The sequence below is a fragment of the Bos grunniens genome, chromosome 6 (genome assembly GCF_055505025.1).
Source record: "Bos grunniens cultivar Pamir isolate PY7600 chromosome 6, Bosgru_T2T1.0, whole genome shotgun sequence".
Lineage (NCBI taxonomy): Eukaryota > Metazoa > Chordata > Mammalia > Artiodactyla > Bovidae > Bos > Bos grunniens.
In genome coordinates this window covers 374,509-398,314 of record NC_141170.1, presented here as the reverse complement: position 1 = coordinate 398,314, position 23,806 = coordinate 374,509, and the positions used below count along the sequence as shown (strand labels likewise).

The window sequence follows — 23,806 nt, the reverse complement described above, 5'->3', positions numbered from 1 at the left end:
CCGCCAGGTTCCACGTGTTCTCCCGAGTGCCCTGCTTCCGGGTGCTGGTGTGCGGCGGGGACGGCACTGTGGGCTGGGTACTCGCCGCCCTGGAGGACCTGCGGCACCACCTGGCCTGCCCGGAGCCTGCTGTAGCCATCCTGCCCCTGGGCACAGGTGGGGTCGCTGGCCTGCCGGGGGCGGGGGGCCCGGCGCGCGGGGCCGGTGTGGAGGCAGCCTGTCCTGTGGTTCCCAGGGAACGACCTGGGCCGGGTCCTGCGCTGGGGCGCGGGCTACAGCGGGGAGGACCCGTTCTCCGTGCTGCTGTCAGTGGACGAGGCGGATGCTGTGCTCGTGGACCGCTGGACCATCCTGCTGGACGCTCACGAGTCTGCCTGTGGGGAGGACAGCGAGGCAGACGCAGAGCCCCCCAAGGTACCGGCATGCCCCGGGCGAGGGCGCGGTGCCCTGTGGGAGGCAGTCTGTCCTCATCCGGGCCACGCCCCAGTGTCGCTGCGAGTGCGGTTCCCAGGATGGGCAGCTGAGAGCAGGGTCATGGGTGCTGGACTTGCGGGAAGCTGGGAGCCCCTGGGGGTCGACAGGGGCCAAGGGAGACACGTCCTGGCCCCAGATCGTGCAGATGAGTAACTACTGTGGGATCGGCATCGACGCAGAGCTGAGCCTGGACTTCCACCAGGCGCGGGAGGAGGAGCCCGGCAAGTTCACAAGCAGGTTAGTGCAAGGGCAGTGCGGGCTGCCCGGAACTTCCTGGGGGCTCAGCAGCTATGACCGGGGGCTGGGGCCCCTTGTGACGCTGAGTCCCCTGCCAGGTTCCACAACAAGGGCGTGTATGTGCGGGTCGGGCTGCAGAAGATCAGCCACTCCCGCAGCCTGCACAGGGCCCTGCGGCTCCAGGTGGAGCAGCAGGAGGTGGAGCTGCCCAGCATCGAGGGGCTCATCTTCATCAACATCCCCAGGTGCCCACGCGGCCCCTGCCCTCCTGCCCAACCTCCTTCTGACCTGCATGCCCCCCACACATAGGGCTCCCAGGCTCTGGCCCCCGCCCTCCTGTCCAGCCTCCCTCTGACCTCTGTGCCCCTCCCTCTCGTGCAGCTGGGGCTCAGGGGCCGACCTGTGGGGTTCCGACAGCGACTCGAGGTTCGAGAAGCCGCGCATGGACGACGGGCTGCTGGAGGTGGTGGGGGTGACGGGCGTTGTGCACATGGTGAGTGTGGGGTTGAGACCGGGTCCCGGGGTGTGCACACAGGGAGCGTGGGGACCGGGAGACCGGGGCCTGGGGTGTGCACACAGGGAGCGTGGGGACTGGAGACAGGGTCCCGGGGTGTGTACACGGGGAGCATGGGGGCATGGAGACAGTGGCCCGGGGTGTGCACCCTGGGAGCGTAGGGACCGGGAGACCAGGCCCGGGAGGTGCACACGGGGAGCGTGGGGGCTGGAGACCAGGCCCTCGGTGCCGCCTGCGGCCCGCTGAGCCTGGTCCCCCTCCACCAGGGCCAGGTCCAGAGCGGCCTGCGCTCGGGCATCCGCATTGCCCAGGGGTCCTACTTCCGCGTCACTCTCCTCAAGGCCACGCCCGTGCAGGTGGATGGTGAACCCTGGGTCCAGGCTCCCGGGCACCTGATCATCTCAGCTGCGGGCCCTAAGGTACATCAGGGTGGGTTGGGAACAGGGCTTGTGGCTGGTGGGCAGTCCAGCCATGGCTGGTTCTTCTCTGACCCTGAGAGGTCACGGGGCCGGATAAGGCGGCCAGCCCTTAGCCACCACTCTGTCCCCTTCTGTGAAACTGGCTGAGACGGTGGTGGCAGCTCTGGGACCTGTGGCCAGGTGGCCTGGGTTGTGACAGCCCCTGTGTGCCCTGGGACAGGTCCACATGCTCAGGAAGGCGAAGCAGAAGCCCAGGAAGGCGGGGCCCGCCAAGGATGCACGAGCAGATGGGGCGCCGGCCCCTGAGGGGGACCCCAAGTAGAGGTGTGTCCTGGAGCAGTGGTCAGCGGCGGACAGATGTGCCCACAGCCCTAGCCTCTGGCCTTCCTGTCTCTTCCCCATGCCACGTGGAGACTGCTGGGTGGGTGGTGCGGGGCTCCCTGGGGCCCAAGTCGCTGTCTTGGAGGACACGCACCCCCTGGGGCCCCTCTGCCACCTCTGGGCCCCTGAGCTGGGCAGCACCAGACCTCAGCAGTGACCCGAGACACCCCTGCAGGGCAGCTGGCTCTCTGGGCCTTGGGGGTGCCCAGCGCAGTCACGGGACACCCCAGCCACTGGCTTCCCTGGCCACGTGGTGTCTGGCTGGCCCAGTCTGGAGTTCTGCGGGGACCCTGGCATGACTGGGCTGGGAGAGGCAGGCCCTGAGGAAGCTGGGTGGGCCAGGCCCCCAGGAGGTGTGTGGTGCCCGGGAGGCAACAGGAGCTGGCCTGGCTGGGACCCCTGAGGAAGTGAGGCGAGTGTGCGGCGGGAGAGTTTTAATCGGCTGGGGAAAGCGCCTCGCCCCCCACGTGTTAGCAGTCAGCACGCGGGTTTTGTGTCCACCGAGCAGACTCATCTCTGTGCTTCTCCACATGGAGACAGGGGACGCAGATGGGCTGCCAGGCGGGTCACTCAGAGCCCCAGAGTTCAGCGGCTCCGAGCCCTGTCTCGGCCCTGGAGGAGCCTGGCCCAGCTGCCTGGGGACCCCGAGGCTGTGAAGGAGGGTCTGGAGGCCCCTCTTCTGACTGTTCGGTCCCTCTGCCTTGGCACTGGCTCTGCCAGGCCTTCACCCTGGGTGGCAGCCTCGCCCTGACACTGGCCTCGACCTCAGACACGGCCCCGCCCAGCCCTATACCCGCCAAGCTCGTGCCAAAGCTACCCGGACATGGGCACCACGAGGGCTGCGGGCCTCCAGTGCCCGGCGTGCATCCCTCAGGCCTGCGTCCGGGGGTGGAATCAGCTTTTGCTTTGCAGCCGCACCGACTGATGGGAACTGTCACTGTCGTTCGGGGGGACGAGTGCTCTGCGTGTAAACGAGTCTGAGTCTGTGTGAGCTCTGCACCCGTTCGTGTGTAATCTACCCCTTGAAGGTGACTGTAATTTATATTTTGGACAAATAGAGTCTGGGCATCCAGCCCTGCTGCTGTCCGTCTCCTGCGTCGCTGTGCCCGGGGCGAGTCGTGGGGGTGCTCTGGCAGCCTGCTGGGGCCTTTGCACTGGGGTGTGGACTGAGTCCTGGGAGGGCCTGGGCCCGCTGCCCCAGGGCCCCCGCCTCCTGCCAGCTCTCTGGGGCTCATCTCTGCTGGCTCGAGGAGACAACAGGCACAAGCAACACAGTGAAGCTGCCGTGAGACTCTTCTCTGCAAAGTGGAAGTAATCCGAGGGTCTGAGGCAGAACATGAATCTTCACGAGGCCCTCGAGGCGGGGCGGGGTGGGGCGGCGCTAGCAGGGGGCAGGGAGCAGTGGGGACTGGGCCTCGTCTGCGGCCCCAGGTGCCGGCCGCGCCAGCACGGGCCCCACCAGGCCCCGCAGGGCCCTCAGGCCGGCCAGCGCCAGGCGCACCAGGAGCCGCAGCAGCAGGAAGGCGAAGGGCACCGCGATCTGCATGGCGTGGAAGATGGCCGTGCTGAAGCTGCTCAGCACGCAGGTGCAGGCGAAGGCCAGCAGGCTGGCGCAGGGGTACAGGGCGAGCTTGGCGAACATGAACGCGTGCTCGCGGCCCCCAAAGCGCGCCGAGGGCTGCAGCGTCTCCCCCTCCTGCAGCAGCGCCGTGGTCCAGATGGCAAACTGGAAGATGCTGGCCAGGAAGATGATGGCGCAGCTGATGCGCACGCTCTCCAGCTCATCGCGGGGCTGCTTTGTGAAGGCCGACGTCTGCTGGTAGGCCAGGGGCAGGCCGCCCACGAAGGCCAGCGAGAGTGTGTTGAGCAGCCCCATGGGCTGCGTGGCTCTGCGGATGTGCAGGAACAGTGAGTGGTGGGCGAACCAGAGCAGGCCCACCGTGGCGAAGGAGCCGAAGTAGGCCAGGAAGTGCGGTCCAGACTCGCCCAGCGCGGCCACCAGGCTACCCTGGAACTTCTCCTTCACGTCCTTGGCGTCCGGGACGTTGTCCTCGCTGAGGGGAGAGACACACCAATCTGTGGGGGCCCCGCCTCTGGCATCCGGTCAGCGCGGCCGCCCCCCGCACACTCGAACTTTAGATGAATGAACAGCACATGCGGAGCTTTTGCGGATCTGTGTTGACACACGCAGTGCTGTTCACCTGAAGTTCAAGTTCAGCCGCAGCCTTTGTTGTCTAGGCTGACCGCAGCCCTGCCCACCAGGCCCCAAGCCCGCAGCCCCTCTGGCATGCACGGGTGGTGCTGTGAGGTCTCCACCCCCCTGCAGGGACCCATCCGTGGGGCGTGGCCCCGCAGGCCTTAGGGGCTTTGCCCGGGCCCAACTTGACTGTAAGAAGAGTCAGGCACACAGGAGGTCGTGGACAACAGCCACAGCCTGGACAAACCCAGTGGCCACATGCACGCTGGTGTGGGTGGGGGCAGGAGACAGAGCCTGGGGGCTCCCAGGGACCCCCGTCTGGGTTCTCGGGCTGTGCCTCTAGGGGGAGAAAGGAACCCTGACCCATGGGGCGCCCAGCCACAGCTGCCCCTCACTGCCACCCAGCAGGGACGAGGCGGGCAGGGCTCTGGCTCAGGGCAGAACCTCAGTCTGAGCCTCAGAGATTTGTGCCCATGGACATTTGCTCCTAATTTTTAAAAATTCACAAGTCACAGTAAGAAAAATCTAGTCAGAGAAGCTTAGGAGCATCAAGACTTCACATGATCAGATACAGAACATAAAATCAGAGTGTTTAAATGTTAATAAAATATGAATGTACTGAAATATGGCCGAGGAACAAAAAAAGGCTTTAAAAAGGATGGAAGATTTGAAAAAGGAGTAGATAAAACACTTAGAAACGGAGATACGACAACTGAGGCTGGAACTCTGACAGACACAGAGGCTGCCTGGCCAAGCGGCAGAGCAGGGGACAGAAAGCTGGGGGCCGCCCGCCACCCGCCGCAGCTGCCCGCCGCCCGCAGCTCCGGGGGGGAACCGGCCCTGTCTGGGGCCCTCGGGTGGGAGCCCCTTGGGAGGGTGGCCCACGGCTCTCACCAGATGTCCAGGATGAGCAGAGTGGCCACGATGGCGTAGACCCCGTCACTGAAGGCCTCCACCCGCTCCTTGCTGAGCGGCTCGTGCAGGTCAAAGGTGAAGACCTCCACGCTGTGAGCCGGGGGCTCTCTGGGGCCTGTGGCGGGCCGGGGAGGGGTGGCCAAGCCCTCAGCGATTTGGGCCAGCAGGGGGCCCTGCAGGGACGCCCGGCCCATGCTCCGCGGGCCCTGGCAGCAGCCCCGAACCCCCCCAGGACAGTCCCACCAGGCACCTACCCACAAGCTGGGCTCTGCACCAGCCAGCGGCCTTGCTCACGTGGGGCAGGACAATGACCATGGCCATCAGCAGGTATGACTGTGCAGAGAGAGCGCTTCAGGGGAGTGCTGGGGCCCGGGGGAGCACGACCACGGCAGGATCAGGGCGCGTGTGTGTGTGTGTGCGTGAAACAGCAGGCCGAGCAGAACCTGAGCTGGGTGTGGGGTGGGGGCTGCCCAGGGCCAAGGGGTGTTAGCCCATGGGAGGAGCAGGCCCTGGGCCCGAGCGTCAGCACTGGGGGAGACGGGCCAGACGGAGGTGGGGATGATGGGCCAGGGAAGTGACCGTGCTGGGAACTGGAAGGTGGGCCCAGGACAGCATCCTGGATCGGGGTTGGGGGGTGGTGCGGTGAGTGCCTGGGAGGATGGCCGAGGGCTCACAGCAACCGTGGTGGGGACTGGAAGGTGGGCCCAGGACAGCATCCTGGATTGGGGCGGGGGGCGGTGAGCACGCCTGGAGGATGGCCGAGGGCTCCTGGGGAGCAGTGGGGACCAGAAGGTGGGCCCAGGACAGCATCCTGGATTGGGGCGGGGGGCGGTGAGCACGCCTGGAGGATGGCCGAGGGCTCCTGGGAGCTGTGGGGGCGCTGGGCAGGGGGCTCTCCCAGGTGGTGACGGGCAGGCGCCCCAGGCAAGTGGGTGAGGGGATGAGGGGCCAGACCCCCGCTGCAGGAAGGTGGGACATGGCGGAGGGGCGACCTGGGCCCCAGCCCCACGAAGACCCTCCCCGCTTTGTGGCAGCCCAGTGCCCACCCCCCCTTGCTGTTACCACGCAAGGGTCCAGTCACCTCCCTGCCCAGGCGCCTCATGGCACCCACAGTGCCCGCCCAGGGGCCTCCGCTCTGCCTGATCCTCACCCAGGCTGCTCATTCCACACCGGCTGGGCCCTCTGTCCTCCACACGACAACCTCCACTGCCTGAGCCCAGCCAAGCCAGGGGCTGACTGACCTGCAGCGCGGACACTGCAAACCCCAGTCCTGCCCTCTGTCTCTGAGCTTCACCCCTGCTGGCCTGCCCTGTCCATGGGGAGCGCCCACTAAAGGCCACGGTCAGGGTCACTGCGCCTGGCCCCTGACCAGCAGGAGTGGGGGCCACTGGGAGGTGCAGCCCCCACATGGTGAGGGGACACGTCATCTCCCCTGCCCCACCCGTGGCCTGAGCCGGGGACCCTGGACCCTGGGCCCAGCCCCCAGCTCCACCCTCCAGGCTGTGGCTCTGCGGCCCTTGCCAGTCTATTTTATTTTATTTTTTTTTAGTCTATTTTAAATTTGGAATTCTCTTGAAACATTTACTAGACAGTTAAAATGCACTCCTTCACACTTCTTGTGATGCTTGGGTTTAAGGGTTCACTCTGCTTCACCAGAGAGCAGGTAAAGGCAGGAGCTGCCCTGAGTCGCCGCTGGTGGGGCTTATATTCCCACCCGTGTAAGTGAAGCGTCTCCAGCTGCAGCTCAGCCAGGACAGAATCAGGCGTCTCCCTACGCTCCGTCTCCCGGCACTCTGTGGGGCCAGCCCACCGTGCCTGCAGCTCCCTTTCCTCCACTTCTGTCCTTCCTGGCTCAGAAGGTCTTTCCACACTTCCTCTCTCAGTGGGTCACAGCCCCACACGCGTGTAGAGGGCCACCATCCCGGGCCCGCTGGTTTGCGCTGTGGTGGCGCTGGGCAGGCGCTGGACTCACCGCGGGGTAGAAGAAGAGGGAGAAGCCGGCGGCGGCCAGGCAGAGCGCGGGGCCCCGCACGATGATGCCCAGGACGCGCTGCCGGTAGAGGCCGCGGTGGGCAGAGCGCTCGATCTGGGGGCTTAGGAGGTGCGGGAAGTGGAAGGCGTAGAGCACGATCAGCGCCTGTGGGAAACGCTGCAGCTACAGGTGGGCTCACGCGGGCGCCACAGGAGGGCCGGGGGTGAGGGCAGTGGGACCCTCGCGCTGCTTGGGCGGGCATGGGGTCTCAGCCCAGCCTGAGGGCGCCGGGCCCCATCTCATTCTCTGTCCACATCAGGACGGGGGCTCGGGCCCCAAGCGGGTGCCTGGGGCAGGCGCGCCCTGGCAGGTACGGTCTGCACAGCCCCTCAGCAGGTGGCCCGAGCCCGTGGTCTGCACAGGCCCCTCAGCGGGCGGCTCGAGCACACGGTCTGCACAGCCCCTCAGCGGGGCCCGAGCCCACGGTCTGCACGGCCCCTCAGCGGGGCCCGAGCCCACAGTGTGCACGGCCCCTCAGCGGGGCCCGAGCCCACGGTCTGCACGGCCCCTCAGCGGGGCCCGAGCCCACGGTCTGCACGGCCCCTCAGCGGGGCCCGAGCCCACGGTCTGCACAGGCCCCTCAGTGGGCGGCCCGAGCCCACGGTGTGCACGGCCCCTCAGTGGGGCCTGAGCCCATGCCACAGCTGTGCCCTGAGACACAGAAGGCACGCATCCTACCTGCACGGCCCCAATGGCGATCACACACATGCAGAACAGGAAGATGCCCAGAGGCACCTCGGGGAAGGTCACCATCAAGGAAAACTGCAGCCAGAAAAACCCATATCAGGGCCCCCGCGAGTCCGCTGGGCCATGCCTGGGCCACTGCGGAGCCATCAGGGAAGGGAGCGTCTCTGCTACAGGAGCCCTTGGGCCGAAGCTTGAAGCCTTTAAAGCTGAAGGTTTTCAGGCTCATAAAGGCTCCCCAGACCCCAACCCTCTGTGACGCACTGCGCTCAGAGCATGGCCCTCCCTCCGAATCCAGGAGCTGCTGGGTGAGCAGATGGTGGGTCACCTGCAGGGATGAGCCCAGCTCGGCCAGGAGGCCGGGGGCTCCGGGGGCTGGGCCGGCGTCTCCCCACCCCCACCCCAACCCGCGCCCCGTGACGGGAACTGGCCGGCTCCCGGAAACCTCTGCAACCACATGGTCCAGGCCGACTGCCCACGAGTCTGAGAGCTTTAGGAGGGCGTGTTCTGGGGTCAGTGGAGGGCGGCTGGGCCCGGGGTGGAAGTGGGGCCGGAAGCCCCTGTGACTCACGGTGAACGGCAGGAAGGTGATGGTCATCATGCAGGCCTGGGAGGGAGTGGGTGTGGCTGAGGGCGGCCGTGGGGCCAGCCCTGCACACCCAGGGCTGACCACCGGCCCTGGCTCCTGGAGGGTGGAGCTCTAACCCAGGAACCGAAGGAAAGACTCACCAGGTTGAGCAGGGCAAGCGTGTCGTCTATTTTCCCAACAACTTGGAACAACCTGAACAATTCAAGGAAAAGAACAGAAGTCACTGTGAATAAATGTGGCTCTGATGGCGTGAGACACAGACACTCTCCCGATGGCTTCACACTGAGATGGGAAGAGCCCCGAGGATGCGGCCTGCTCCCCTCAGGGAGGTCTCTGCTGGGCCAGGGCCCAGGGCGCCCGAGGGCCCAGGTGCTTCTTTCAGTCAGAAGCCCAGGCCGCGGCCCCTGCGTCAGAGAGTGGGGGCGCTGCTGAACCCCAGACAGGCTGCTGCTGGGCTGACTGGCACCGGCCGTGCCCACGGCCTGCGCGGCTCCTGGCAGGACTGGGACGGGCAGCCCCTGGGCTGCCTCACTTTCTGTGAATAAGGAGGCAGGGAGGGATCCCTCGAAGCCTTGACAGGAGTCACCTGTGCCCACCAGAGATGCCCACTCTGCTGGAGACACACGTGCAGGACGGTGTCGCGAGAAACTCGCAATCCGCATGCCGCTGCCTCGCAGGCTCACCTTCTTGAGCCCCCAGCATCCCAGCGGGGGGTGTCTCCACCCCGGGGGCCTCCTGGACCCCCAGCCTGTAGGGCTCATCACCACAGCCCCGGGGCCTGGTTCCCTGGGGTCTGGGGGCCTCCTGGACCCCCCACCTGTGGGGCTCATCACCACAGCTCTGGGACCCTGCTCCCCTGGGGTCTGGGGGCCTCCTGGACCCCCTATCCATGGGGGCTCATCACCACAGCTCTGGGGCCTGGTTCCCCTGGGGTCTGGGGGCCTCCTGGACACCCCACCTGTGGGGCTCATCACCACAGCTCTGGGACCCTGCTCCCCTGGGGTCTGGGGGCCTCCTGGACACCCCGCCCATGGGGGCTCATCACCACAGCTCTGGGGCCTGGTTCCCTTGAGGTCTGGGGGCCTCCTGGACCCCCCACCTGTGGGGCTCGTCACCACAGCTCTGAGACCCTGCTCCCCTGGGGTCTGGGGGCCTCCTGGACCCCCTGCCCATGGGGGCTCATCACCACAACTCTGGGGCCCAGTTCCCCTGTGGTCTGGGGGCCTCCTGGACCCTTTGCCTGTGGGGGCTCATCACCACAGCTCCAGGGCCCAGTTCCCCTGGGGTCTGGGGCCTCCTGGACCCCCCGCCCATGAGGGCTCGTCACCACAGCTCTGGGATCCTGCTCCCCTGGGGTCTGGGGGCCTCCTGGACACCCTGCCCATGGGGGCTCATCATCGCAGCTCTAGGGCCCAGTTCCCCTGTGGTCTGGGGGCCTCCTGGACACCCTGCCTGTGGGGGCTCATCACCACAGCTCTAGGGCCCAGTTCCCCTGGGGTCTTGGGCCTCCTGGACCCCCCGCCCATGAGGGCTCGTCACCACAGCTCTGGGATTCTGCTTCCCTGGGGTCTGGGGGCCTCCTGCACCCCCCGCCCATGGGGGCTCGTCACCACAGCTCTGGGATCCTGCTCCCCTGGGGTGTGGGGGCCTCCTGGACCCCCCGCCTGTGGGGCTCATCACCACAGCTCCGGGGCCCAGTTCCCCTGGGGTCCTGAGGATGCTTTTCCTCAGTGCTGTGCCCAGCACCCTGTCATCATCCAGGCCTGGGGTATGCTGCCGTGGCAATGTGCCCATGAAAGCAGTGGTGTGCAAGAGGCCTCCGTGGGGAGTGGGTAGGGGCGGCCATCCACCCGTGCACACCCGCCCCCAGCCTGACCCTGGGCCAGGCGAGGCCACACCCGCTGGGCGCACATCCCACTGGCTGCCTCCCGAGCACAGGCCCCAGCCCGCTGTACCTCGTGTGGGCTGCCCAGGCCACAGTCACGATGAGGAAGGTCATCAGGTAGACGGCAATCCTGGTGGCGAGGAGCCTCTGGACACTCTTGTCAAACTCCTGCAACAGAAGTGCCTCCCACTGATCCCATTTGCCTGGGACAGCGCTGCGCCCTGGGACACACCCAGGCTTAGCCTCGTCCAGGCTGGCCCTGGGGCCCCTCCTGACATGCAGCCCCCTGGAATGCCTGCTCTGGAGGCAGAAAGGCCTCAGGCCTCTCCCAGGACCTTGGCAGCGTGACCACGAGCCTGGCAGCCACAGAGAGTTATGGCATTGCCAGATGAGTGGTCCCAGGGCTGTGTGAGGCCTGGCGAGAGGCTGTGTGACCGCACGCCAGGCAGCACAGGAGAGGGCTCACGCATCACCATCATTGGAAAATCCAGACGCAAAACCAACGCCTCGTCCTGTCCGCAGGTCCTCTGAGCCCATGTGAGCAGTCCTAGTTTCCGGATCCCCGGGTCCTGTGGTCTCAATGAGCCTTCTCCTTGGCGCCGGCTGCCAGCCACAGGGAGCCTGCCCCAGCCCACGGCACCCACCCTGAAGGACTGTCCCAGCCACAGTCTGGCTCAGAGCCCTTCCGGGCCAGTCGGCACGCAGACTGGGGACTTCCCCGTGGCGGTCAGCAGCAAGGCGCTCCAGGCCCACAGGTCCCCGTCACCTTCGGCATCTCCCATAAACACCTGCCTCCCTGTTCTGAAAGCGGGGGCACTGGAGTCCCCAGAAGGTTCCAGAGCAGCAAGAGCGCCCAGGCCCCGCGGCACATGGCTTTCCTGAGCGCAGCCCACGGGCCCCCGTGGGGAGGCGGCTCCCTGGAGCAGAGAAGGCCGCATGGCCCTTTGCCAAGGCCATCGGGCTCAACCCGCATCTCGGTCTCGTTCAAACTCCGTGAGAAGCAACGACACCACCTCTCTGAGAAGATTCCCAGCAGCATCCAAGCTGGAGCCAGACCGCGGCCCCACGCTGGCCCTGCACAGACCAGCGCCAGAGTGGCCACGAGGGGCTGAGTGCGGCCCTGGGCATGCACACGCCCAGGGACTTGTCCCCTCCCGGGTCAGCGCTGGCCTTGGAGGGGCTGGACGTGTCGCTGTCTCACTTACCCGGTGGAGACGCTCCAAGCTGACTAGCAATGCGAACGTGGCCTTACCTGCTTTCCCACTCTCCTCCCTGCTCACACGCTGGCCCCTCTGCTCCCCAGCACCTGCTTGTTGGGCCACCCCAGGGGCCATGGCACAGAGCAGGGGGAGTGTGCATGCCAACCACCAGGTGCCCCCACCCTTCTCAGGTCTCCTCAGGGCTCAGACCGAGGGCACCGCCTTCATTCACAAGCCAGGATGGGGCTGGCAGGCTCTGGGGGAGAGGTGGCGGACAGCCTGGCCCCAGCCCCCCAACCAGGTGCCCCCAGCCAGGAGCCCAGCCTTGAGCCCATGGGCTGAGCCTCCTGGGCCCCGCCTGCATGCCGTCACTGCAGACCGTTCCCAAGTACCTGCTCTGGGGAGATCTCTGTGTGGGTCACGGGCAGGATCTACAACAGACACAGCGCGGGTCCAGGGATGCTCCCTGTGCACCAACCGCTCCCTGGGTGCCCGTGTTGGCACTCGGGCTGGCCCGACCGCCCCTCCCACCCCTCAGCAGCCTGGGGCCCCCACGGACCATCACGGTGGCGATGATGGACAGCAGTGCGTCGCTGAAGCTGAGCATACGGTGCGAGTGCTGGATCCCCTCGGCCGCGTCCTCGTCTGGAGAGCCCGCGGAGGCGTCTGCCTGCCCCTCGAGCGTCGGCTCCGGAGCCTGGGGCCCAGACATGGTGGAGCCTAAAAGAAGCACGGGTCTGAGCCAGCGCGGTGTTCCTGGGGCGGGTGCCTCAGAGGGGTCTGCTGGGCCCTCCGCTACGTCAGCTTTACAGGAAACTGCCAAACCATTGATGGGGTTTGCACGCCCACCGCAGCGAGCGCTGCAGCTGCTCCCCTCCGGGTTTGGAGGCTCTTCATAAGTTTGATGACTTTTCAATCTTAGCTGTGCTGACAGACATGCCATGCACTGTGGTCCGACCTGTGCTTCACACTGACCAGCTGAGTGTCCCCACGTTCCCACTTTTCACCCGTGCACCTTTTGTGCCTGCTAGAGTCTTCAGTTCACTTTTTTGGGGGATTATTTGTATTCGTGTTGAATTTTGACAATTCTTTCCACATTGTGGTTAGAAGTCCTTTGTTAGAAGTGTAATCTGCAGACATTTTCTCCAAATCTGTGACTTGCCTTTCCTTCTCTTACCAATCTTCAGGAGGATGTAAGTTTCTTTTTTAAAATATTTATTTGACTGCCTCGAGTCTTCACTGCATCATCCAAAACCAGGGATTGAACCTGTGTCCCCTGCGCTGCAAGGAGGATTCCTATCCATCAGGGAAGTCCCTAGAAGAATATAAGTTTTAAATTTTGATGAACTCTAACTTACCACTTTTTCTTTTATGGATTATTCTTTTGGTGTCATATCTAACAATTTTTAGATATGCTGAAGCCAAGATCACAGAGATTTTCTGTTTTCTTCTAGAAGTTTTAAAGTTTGAGGTCTGATGATCAATTTTGAGTTTTATATAACATGCAAAGTACAGTCAAGTTTCCCTTTCCTGCAGATGGATGTCTGATTATGCCAACACTTTTTGTTTAAACGACTGTCCCTGCTCCACTGAACTGCCTTTGCAGGCACCTTGGTCAAACACTGACAGACACATTCGCGGGGTGTCTCTGGGAGCGCCCGTCCTGCCGGGGATGAGGCGCCCGTCCTTTGCGGCATCACACTACCTTCATGCAGCCTCACGTCAGTCCTGATGTCTGCTCGAGTCCTCCAGCTTTGTTCCTGTCCAGACCATTTGGATGATTCTCGCTCTTTGCCCCTCCCTCGTGGTCTCCCGCTTGTCGGGGCCCCACCCATAGCTCCTACAGGCAGAAGAACGGCTACAGCGGCCCTCACTGCCTGGCTCACTACTGGAGCCGGCCGGGGTCCAAGCCAGAGGAGGACTGGGAAAGCCCGAAGCCTCAGGCGGGCGTCACTCGTCAAGGTCCAGCCCCTTTTCAACGTGTTGCCTTTTGTGCACGTTTTCTTCTAATATTTTGCCCAGAGTTTCCACCTGTCATCAGCGGGAGGAGCTGGCACTAACAGAATCCTTTTACTTTACAAAAGGGAGGGCGACGGAGCAGGGGAAGGTGGGAGGGAGGGGCGTCTGACAGGCAGGACCGGCCGTGGTAGGCTTCTTTGGGGCCAGCTTTGGGGACAGATGCCCGTTACATTGCTTCCTGCACTTTTTGCATGTTTAAGTTGTTTTCAATTAAATTTTATTCAAAAAGTCAGTAAAGATCAAATATAGACACAGAAATTCTCAACAAAATGTTAACAAATGGAATTCTGTAACATATAGAAAGAATTATATATCATGCCAAGTGGGATTCATTCCAGGCATGTAAGGTTGGTTTAAAATTAAAAAATCAATTACTGTAACACACCATATTAATAGAAAAAAAGACAAAAACCATCATCTTAATAAATGCAGAAAAAGCATTTGACAAAATCTAACACTTCTTCATGATAAAAACTATTCGACAAAATAGGAATGTAAGGAAACTTTATCAACCTGATAAAGGGCAAACATCATACTCAGTGGTGAGAACCCTGAGAAACGGTCCCATCTCAGACCAGTGGCGTGACAAAGGCCTCTACTCCCGACGTTGTGCTGGGTCTTCCAGACATGGCAGCTGAGCAAGGAGAACGAGCCAGAAGCACACAGAAACCGTCTTTCTCTGCAGACGATGCGATGCTGTACAAAGAGAACCCCAAGGAACCCACACGAGGAAGCTGTTAGAGTAAATGAGTCCAGCAAGGCTGCAGGAACAAGGGCAACGCGTAGAGCAGCTGCATTTCCACTCACCACTGATAACCAACCCCACAGCACATTTAAGAAAGCAATCGCATTTATAGTAGCATCAAAAATACCCAGGAATAAATTTTTTAAAATGAATGTAAAACATGGTTGAGATTAAAGAAGGCCCCAATAAATGGAAGACATCCCCTGTCGAAGGATTAGAGAACTTAATATTGTTAAGATGGCAATCCTTCCCAAATTTACTTACAGGTTCAACGCAATCCCTCTCCAAATTCCATCTGCCTTCCACGTAGAAATTTACAGTTCAGTTCAGTTGCTCAGTCGTGTCTGACTCTTTGCGACCCCATGAATTGCAGCATGCTAGGCCTCCCTGTCCATCACCAACTCCTGGAGTTCACCCAAACTCATGTCCATCGAGTCGGTGATGCCATCCAGCCATCTCATCCTCTGTCGTCCCCTTCTCCTCCTGCCCCCAATCCCTCCCAGCATCAGAGTTTTTTCCAATGAGTCAACTCCTCGCGTGAGGTGGCCAAAGTACTGGAGTTTCAGCTTTAGCATCAGTCCTTCCAAAGAACACCCAAGATTGATCTCCTTTAGGATGGACTGGTTGGATCTCCTTGCAGTCCAAGGGACTCTCAAGAGTCTTCTCCAACACCACAGTTCAGAAGCATCAACTCTTCGGCATTCAGCTTTCTTCACACTCCAACTTTCACATCCATACATGACCACTGGAAAAACCATAGCCTTGACTAGACAGACCTTTGTTGGCAAAGTAATGTCTCTGCTTTTGAATATGCTATCTAGGTTGGTCATAACTTTCCTTCCAAGGAGTAAGCGTCTTTTAATTTCATGGCTGCAATCACCATCTCCAGTGATTTTGGAGCCCAAAAAATAAAGTCTGACACTGTTTCTACTGTTTCCCCATCTATTTCCCATGAAGTAATGGGACCAGATGCCATGATCTTAGTTTTCTGAATGTTGAGCTTTAAGCCAACTTTTTAATTCCCCACTTTCACTTTCATCAAGAGGCTTTTTAGTTCCTCTTCACTTTCTGCCATAAGGGTGGTGTCATCTGCATATCTGAGGTTATTGATATTTCTCCTGGCAATCTTGATTCCAGCTTGTGCTTCTTCCAGCCCAGTGTTTCTCATGATATACTCTGCATAGAAGTTAAATAAGCAGAGTGACAATATACAGCCTTGATGTACTCCTTTTCCTATTTGGAACCAGTCTGTTGTTCCATGTCCAGTTCTAACTGTTGCTTCCTGACCTGCATATAGGTTTCTTAAGAGGCAGGTCAGGTGGTCTGGTTTTCCCATCTCTTTCAGAATTTTCCACAGTTTATTATGATCCACACAGTCAAAGGCTTTGGCATAGTCAGTAAAGCAGAAATAAATGTTTTTCTGGAACTCTCTTGCTTTTTTGATGATCCAGCAGATGTTGGCAATTTGATCTCTGGTTCCTCTGCCTTTTCTAAAACTAGCTTGAACATCTGGAAGTTCACGGTTCACGTATTGCTGAAGCCTGGCTTGGAGAATTTTGAGCATTACTTTGCTAGCGTGTGAGATGAGTGCAATTGTGCAGTAGTTTGAGCATTCTTTGGCATTGCCTTTCTTTGGGATTGGAATGAAAACTGACCTTTTCCAGTCCTGTGGCCACTGCTGAGTTTTCCAAATTTGCTGGTATATTGAGTCCAGCACTTTCACAGCATCATCTTCCAGAATTTGAAATAGCTCAACTGGAATTCCATCACCTCCACTAGCTTTGTTGGTAGTGATGCTGACTAGAAATTTACAAGCTGACCCGAAAATTCATATGGAAATGTAAGGAACCTTTGGGTATTTAAGGAGCAGCCAAAACAGTCTTGAGAAGAACACCGCTGAGAACTCACACTTCTCAATTTCAGCACTCAGTGCAAAGCTATGGTAATCAAGTCAGTGCAGTAACAGTGTAAAGACAGACGTACAGATCAATGCACGAGAACTCAGAGATCAGAGGTAAACCATTATGTTCACACTCCACTGACTTGCAATAAGTGTGTCATGACCATTCAATGGGGAAAGAACAGTCTTTTAAACAAATATTGCTGAGACAACTGGATATCCACACACACAAGAATGAATTTGGGTATTACCTCATGCCACATACAAAAATTAACTAAAAGTGGATCGAATGCCTAAATGTAAGAGCTAAGACATTGGAGAAAATCTGCATGGCCTCACATTCTGCAAAGAATTCTTAAATGTAACACCAAAAGCACAAACAACAACAATAATAAATTGGAGTTCATCAGAATTGTGACTTTGGTGTTTAAAGGCCACTATTAAGAAAAAGACAACCCACAGAATGGGAGAAAATATTTGCATATTATGTATCTGGTAAGAATCTAGCATCCAAAATATAAATAGAGTTCTATTTATAGCAGTAAAAAGACAGCCCAATTCAAAAAACAGGCAAAGGATGTGACAAGACATTTCTCCAAAGAAGATATTTCATCGGCCAATAAACACATCAAAAGATGTTCAACATCATTTGATTGTATTGAGAAAAGCAAATCAAAACCACAAGACATTCACCCCTAGGATGGCTATCACACAGATAAATGAAGGACAGCAGCGACTTTTAGTGAGAACTTGGAGAAAACAGAAGCTTAGTGCACTGCTGGTGGGAACATATACAGTGTAGCTGTTGTGGAAAATAGGACAGAGGTTTCTCAAAATTTTAAACAGAGAATTAACATTGTTGTTGTTCAGTTACCAAGTCATGTCTGACTCTGCAACCTCATGGACTGCAGCATGCCAGGCTCCTATTCTTCACTAATTCTCTAAGTTTGTTCAAACTCACGTCCACTGAGTCAGTGATGCCATCCAACCATCTCATCCTCTGTCGCCCCTTTCTCTTCTTGCCCTCAATCTTTCCCAACATCAGGATCTTTTCCTGTGAACTGGTTCTTTGCATCAGGTGGCCAGAGTATTGGAGCTTCAGCTTCAGTCCTTCTAATGAACATTTAGGGCTGATTTCCTTTAGGATTGACTGGTTGGATCTCCTTGCTGTCCAAGGAACTCTCAAGAGTCTTCATCAGCACCACAGTTCGAAAGCATCAATTTTTCAGCTCTCGGCCTTCTTTATGTCCAACTCTCACATCTATACATACTACTGGAAAAACCATAGCTTTGACTATGTAGACCTTTGTTGGTAAAGTGATGTCTCTGCTTTTTTTTTTTTTTAATACTTACAATGTATATTTATTATCATGCCAGGCTCCTCTGTCCATGGATTTCTCAGACAAGAATACTGGAGTGAGTTGTCTGCTTTTTAATACGCTGTCTAGATTTGTCATAGCTGGTGGCTCAGACAGTAAAGCGTCTGCCTACAATGCGGGAGACCCAGGTTTGATCCCTGGATCAGAAAGATCCTCTGGAGAAGGAAATGGCAACCTACACCAGTACTCTTGCCTGGAAAATCCCATGGACAGAGGAGCATGGTAGGCTACAGCCCATGGAGTCGCAAAGCGTCGGACACGACTGAGCGACTTCACTTTCCTTTCCTTTCTTCCAAGGAGCAAACATCTTTTACTTTCATGGCTGCAGTCACCATCTGCAATGATTTTGGAGCCCAAGAAAATAAAATCTGTCACTGTTTCCACTTTTTCCCCATCTATCTGCCATGAAGTGATGGGACCAGATGCCAGGAGGATTAATATAGGATCCAGTAATTCCACTTCTGGGATTTCCACTTCCTCAGACTGGGAGGTGCACCTGAAGTAAGCCAGGACTAAGTCACAAAGAGCATTTCAGCTCCTTCACGAGTGTGGAAATTGCTGTGAAGAGTGTGCAGGGCTCATGTACTTCTCTCTCTCTCTATATATATATACACATTGTATTCCATATACAAGTACATTATCAGATATTTTCTCCCAGAGTGGGCTGCCTTTTCATTCTCTCTCTCATATATATGTGTATGTATGTGTATACGTACATATACGTATATATTTAGAGCTTCCCAGGTGGCTCAATGGTAAAGAATCCACTGCCAATGCAGGAGACACAAGAGATTCAGGTTCTATCCCTTGGTGAGGAAGATGCCCTGGAGAAGGAAATGGCAACCCACTCCGGTATTCCTGCCTGGGAAATCCCATGGACAGAGCAGCCTGGCAGGCTACAGCCCACAGGGTCAGAGTCAAACACGACTGAGCACGGACGCACATACACATTCAGGTCGACAGACTGCTTTTCAAAGCAGTTTTGAGTCTGCAGAATAACTGAAGGGAAAGTGCAGAGAACTCTCAGTCACCAGTCCCCCTCCCCGACTGTCCCCGTCATTAACATCCGACGTTAGCGTGGCTCAGGTGATGAGCCAACATGGACACATCATTGTGTTGTAGCTTTAAGGGTGTTGACAAGTGCACGCCTGTGTTCACTGTCACAGCGTCACACGAAAGGGCTTCAAGCCCTAAGACCCCCGTGTGCTGCCTCTATTCATCCCTCCCCACCCCAAAACCCTGGCAACCACCGATGTCTTCACTTGTCTTCAGTCTTGCCTTTTCCAGAACATTGTGGAGCTGGAATCCACAGTACGTGGTGCTTTCAGAGTGGCTCCTTTCACCTGGTGGTGTGCTTCTGAGGTCCTCTGTGTCTTTTTTGTGGCTTCTGGCTCATTTCTTTTTATCCTTGCATGATACTGTTTTATCTGTGTACCAGTTCATGCACTCACCTGCTGAAGCACGTCTGCAACATACACTGTGAGGTCCCTAAGTCTGGTGAAGTCCTGTTTATCGACTCTTGTTCTTCATTTTTGTTGTTTATCTACTTTTTTACGGCTTGTTCTTTGGTGCCATATTAGAAACTCTCACGAGTGGCTTTCTAGAAGTTTTATGGGTTTTTTTCTGTATATGATGCAAGGTATGGATTAAGTCTTTTTTTAAACATGGATATCCAATTTTTCCAGCATCATTTGTTGAAAAGACTATCCTTTCTCCAATTAATTACCTTTATTCAAAATCAACTGACTGTATTTATACTTGTGGGTCCACTGATCTACTTATGTATCTTTACAGCAAAACCACACTATTTAGATTACTGTACTTTTACAAGAACTGAAGTTACATAGTGTAAGTCATAAAAATTTGTCCTTGTTCAAACTTGCTTTGGCTATTCTAGCTCTCTGCTGTTCCAAATGAATTTTAAAATGTGTCAATTAAAGACATATGATAGGATTTTAACTGGGATGACATTGAATGTGTAGATTGATTTGATGTCCTAACAATACTGAATTTTCTAAATTAATGAATACTGTGTAACTTTCCACTTATTAAGGGTTTTCAGAGCAAAGTTGCCTAGTTTTCAGTTATAAATCTTGCATCTCTATTACAGATTATCTTCAAAATTTAATATCTGTTGACACTATTGTAAATAGTGTTTTTTCTAATTTCAACTTCCAATATTTGTTGCTAGCTATTTGGAAATAGAACTTTTTTGTTTACTAACCTTATATTCTATAACTCTGCTAAAACCATCAGTTCTAGTAGCTCTTTTTGTAGTTTCCATGGATATTTTTCACCTAGAGTAGTGACTCTCAACTGAGGGCAGTTTCCCCTTAAGGGACATTTGCAGTGCCTGGAGACACTTTTGGCTGTGACAGTGGTATGTTACTGGTATCCAGGGGGCTGAGAGAGAGGTGCTGCCAAAGGCCCTATGGTGCGCTGGAAACATCCCTCCTCAACCCACTATCTGGTCCACAATGTCCGTGGCCAAGGTGAGGAAAGTCTGACGTGGACGATCATGTTATCTTCAAATAAACATCTTACTTATTCCTTTCCAACCTGGAAGCTTTAATTTCTTGTCTCATTACACCGGCTAAAGTTTCTAGTATAATGTTGAATACTTGCTCCTCAGTCTTTCATCATTCCATTATGTCAGCTATAGATATTTCATAGATGTCCTTATCATGCTGAAAAAGCTTCATTTTACTCCTAGCTTGCCGACAGTGTTTTTTTCTTTAAAAAAATCAGGAATGGATGCTGAATTTTGTCAAATGCTTAAAAAAAAATTTTTTTTTGGCCACACGGCATGTGGGATTGACCCTGCACCCCCTGCAGTGACGGCGTGGAGTCGTAACCACTGGATAACCAGGGAAGTCCCCATCAGATGCTTTTCCTGTGTCTTGTGTGTGTTAGTTGCTCAGTCGTGTCCGACTCTTTGAACCCCATGGACTGTAGCTTGCCAGGCTCCTCTGTCCGTGGAATTATCCAGGCAAGAATACTGGACTGGGTTGCCATTTCCTTCTCCAGGGGAATCTTCCTGACCTAGGATCAAACCAGGGTCTCCTGAATTGCAGAGATTCCTTACCATCATAGCCAGAAAGAAGTCCCTAAATCTCGAGATGAGATTTGGAAACCCATTTGGTTTCCTTCTTCACTGTAATAGTGTAAATTACATTAATCCATTTTTGAACATTAAGCCAACTTTGCATTCCTAAGATGAACTTCACTTGGTCAACGTTGTATTATCCTTTTCATATAGTGTTGCATTCAGTTTGCTAAAAAATGTTTTATAAAAATTTTTATTTCTGGTATGAGAATACTAGTCTGCAATTTTTTTTTGTTGTAATGTCTGTGTCAAATTTTGGCATTAGAATAATGCTATCCTTATAGATTGAGACGGCAAACATTTCCTTCAGTTTAAAGAACCCCTAGAAAATTGGTAATATTTCTTCTTTAGTTTGGTGGAATTCCCAGGAAAGCCATCTAGGTATGGAGTTTTCTTTGAGGAAAAGTTTTAAACTATAAATTCAATGCTTTAATAGTTATAGGGCTATACTGGTTTTTCTATTTCTTCTGGAGTGAGTTTTAGCACTGTCTTCCAAGGAATTTGTTCCCTTGGTGCAAGTGATTGCATTTATCGGCAGAAAGTTGTTCGTGTTCTCTGATTACCCGTTTAGCAACGACATCATCGTGCTCACTCATGACATTGTCAGTCTTTTTTCCCCTTGTTCAACCTGGCAGAAGTTACTCATTTTATTTATCATCTCAAAGAATTAGCTTTTGGTCTCGTTGATTTTTCTCTATTGTCCTTTATTTCTGCTCTAATACTTATCATTTCCCTTTTTGTACCTAAGAGTTTCATTCACTCTTAGTTCTCTAGTTTATTAAGATGAATGATTTGAGACAACTTTTGAAATGCTGCATTTTCATTTTTTCCGTTCAGTGTACAATTTTAATTTCCCTTTTGATTTCTCCTTTAATATATGGGTAATGTACAAGTGAGTCAACAGGTTTTTAAATATTTGGATGATTTTCCAGATACATGCTATTAATTTCTAGCTTATTCCATAGTAGTCAGGGAACATATTTGCCCAGAACATGAAACATCTTGGTAAATGTTGCTTATATATTTGATAATGTGTATCCTACAAATGCCCATTAAATCCAGTTGGTTGATGGTATCACTCAACTCTGCCACATCCTTGGTCATTTTCTGGGTATTTGTTCTGTCATTACCTGAGAAAGTAGTATTGAAATTTCCAACTACAGCTGCGGGTTTGTCTCTCTCTCCTTGCAGAACTACTAGTTTTTGCTTCATGTATTTTGAAGTTTTATTATCAGAGACAGAACTGTTGAGGATTGTTACATGTTCTGATGAATTTACCCATTCATCATTATTAAATCTTTCTAACTTCTGATTGTAGTCTTTGTTATGAAATCTACTAGAGGGACAGGTTTGGTGACAAAGACTGTGCACGCAGCCTTAGGCGTGCATATGTGAGGTGAGCCGCCTCAGAACACAGGGCTACGAGTCCAGGAGGGATGTGGTCCAGAGACACAGAACTGGATTAAGATGGTGCTACTGCAGCTCCTCAGGCAGCATGAGTATCAAAAGCGCTCCAGCAACATGAAATACAAAGTCTGAACAAACTCTCGTCCCCAAGGGAGTCACACTGTCTAGAAATCTGCACCTGGTTGTAGGTTACACCAGCACAACCCACATCCTCTGAACTCAAACACACCCTGGGCAACATCACGCTTTCCTCTGTGATTCACTAGGTCTCCCACAAAAGCTACTTTAGATCTTTTTCGCACTGTTTCAATCTTAGCTCCCTTCTCAATTTCAGTGGATGTTTTCTTCTCCTTATTCACAGTAAGAAGAGAAGTCATTAGAGAATTCCTTCACTTTAATTCCAACAGACATACAAAGGTACTACACCTTCCTCCATTTCCTTTTACGAGGAGAAGCGATTTTCCAAAGCAAATGCTTCCCTATGCTCTGAACATCATCCCCTCCCACCTTCTACGGGAGCCCTGGGCACCTGCCCCGCCCCTGCTAGCGGCTGCAGGCTGCCCAGTCCCCACCATCACTCCAGCCAAGGCACTGAGTTACCTCCACTTACCATCTGTCTTCCTTTCTATGCTCCTCCCCTTAGGTTAAAGGGAGCTTTGCAATGAAACAATGTTATTCTTGGCAAGGTCACCAAAGATCTCATTGTTGCTAAGTCCAACATACAGCTTTCACTCTTTTCCCTACTTTTAAAGGGGTATGTGTCACTTCTCATTACCCTCCCTTCCTTCCCCCCATCTTCCTGTGGCCCTGGGATGCAATGCTCTTAGTTTTATTCCTGCTTCCTTGGCTGTTCCTCCCCTCTGAGGACCGCATCCTCTTTCTAAAACCACCGTGTCCCCCTCAGGGCTCTCTTCAGCTGCCATCTATATGCTAGGGACACCCAAACACAGCCTGACTCCTTCCTGAGCCCCCAACCCTTGTATTCCATTTAGCAGGCGAACACTGGCTGGAGAAGCCGTGTGACTTGTGTGGACTTCAAGCTGGATCACTAACTGTACCCAGCAGACCCCGGCCAGCTGGCCGTGTAATGCCACTGCGGAGCACGTTTTGTCACCTCAAAGGCGGGGTGGGGTGGGGTGGGAGTTCTCCGAGATGCTCCAGGGTCACTAAGGCGAACACTTATAAAAGGATGTGGCAAGCAGTAAAGCCCTGTACGCACTAACCTGCTTTATTACAAGGATAACACACACTAGCCTGTCTGGAGAGACATCTCGGTGAAGCTCCGGGCGGGTGACGATGCTGTCTGGGGATCCGGCTCCAGGGCCCCGCGCCGGGACCAGGAAGCGGCCCAGGGGCCAGGCGAGCGATGCTGTCTTACCTGCGGGGGCAGCTCTAGGTGGTGGGTGACACCCGGGAGTCTGGGTCCAGTGCCGCCAGATCTGACTTTTTTCTACAGAAGCTACCAATCTCGGTTTCTAAAACTGAGCTTTTCAGGTCTTTAGTGGGAGCAACTAAAAAAGATGGACATTGCCAGCGCCCTGGCGCTCCGCGCACACAGCCCGCAGCTCCCGCTGCGCAGCCAGGCCCCGGGAACTCCCGAGCGCCAGCTTCCGCGGAAACGGCCAAGCGGGGACGGTTGGGCGCGCCAGGCCGGGGGCGACACCTCCGAGGGTCGGGCGCCTCAACCAGCAGGCGCGCGACCCGGAAGCCCCACCGAGGTCCGC

General features: G+C 55.5%; 2 protein-coding genes across 16 annotated transcripts in view; one reads left to right on the top strand and one right to left on the bottom strand.

The window, feature by feature from the left end:
* Positions 1-3,097, top strand: part of DGKQ (diacylglycerol kinase theta) — a 12,588-nt gene extending 9,491 nt beyond the window's left edge. For 3 of the 6 annotated variants that reach the window (XM_086404410.1, XM_086404409.1, XM_086404414.1), the window contains 7 exons: positions 8-156; positions 236-414; positions 611-711; positions 810-956; positions 1,093-1,204; positions 1,492-1,644; positions 1,865-3,097. In XM_086404410.1, coding sequence (XP_086260536.1) covers positions 8-156; positions 236-414; positions 611-711; positions 810-956; positions 1,093-1,204; positions 1,492-1,644; positions 1,865-1,966 — 943 coding nt within the window. In that variant the 3' untranslated portion in view covers positions 1,967-3,097. The remainder of the gene's footprint in view (positions 1-7; positions 157-235; positions 415-610; positions 712-809; positions 957-1,092; positions 1,205-1,491; positions 1,645-1,864) is intronic. The other 3 variants (XM_086404411.1, XM_086404413.1, XM_086404412.1) reach the window with 3 other exon arrangements.
* TMEM175 (transmembrane protein 175) lies at positions 2,445-23,806 on the bottom strand. Of its 10 annotated transcripts, XM_086404427.1 has the most exons (11): positions 23,461-23,806; positions 12,086-12,246; positions 11,919-11,957; positions 10,398-10,495; positions 8,583-8,634; positions 8,425-8,460; positions 7,848-7,931; positions 7,110-7,274; positions 5,392-5,470; positions 5,117-5,252; positions 2,445-4,079 (listed from the first exon to the last, which is right to left on the bottom strand). In XM_086404427.1, exons 2-11 carry the CDS (start codon positions 12,236-12,238, stop codon positions 3,407-3,409), a joined length of 1,515 nt encoding a protein of 504 aa, XP_086260553.1. In that variant the 5' UTR covers positions 12,239-12,246; positions 23,461-23,806; the 3' UTR covers positions 2,445-3,406. The 10 variants fall into 10 exon arrangements, with proteins under 10 accessions (XP_086260553.1, XP_086260559.1, XP_086260554.1 ...); XM_086404433.1 differs by lacking the exon at positions 5,392-5,470; XM_086404428.1 differs by lacking the exon at positions 8,425-8,460.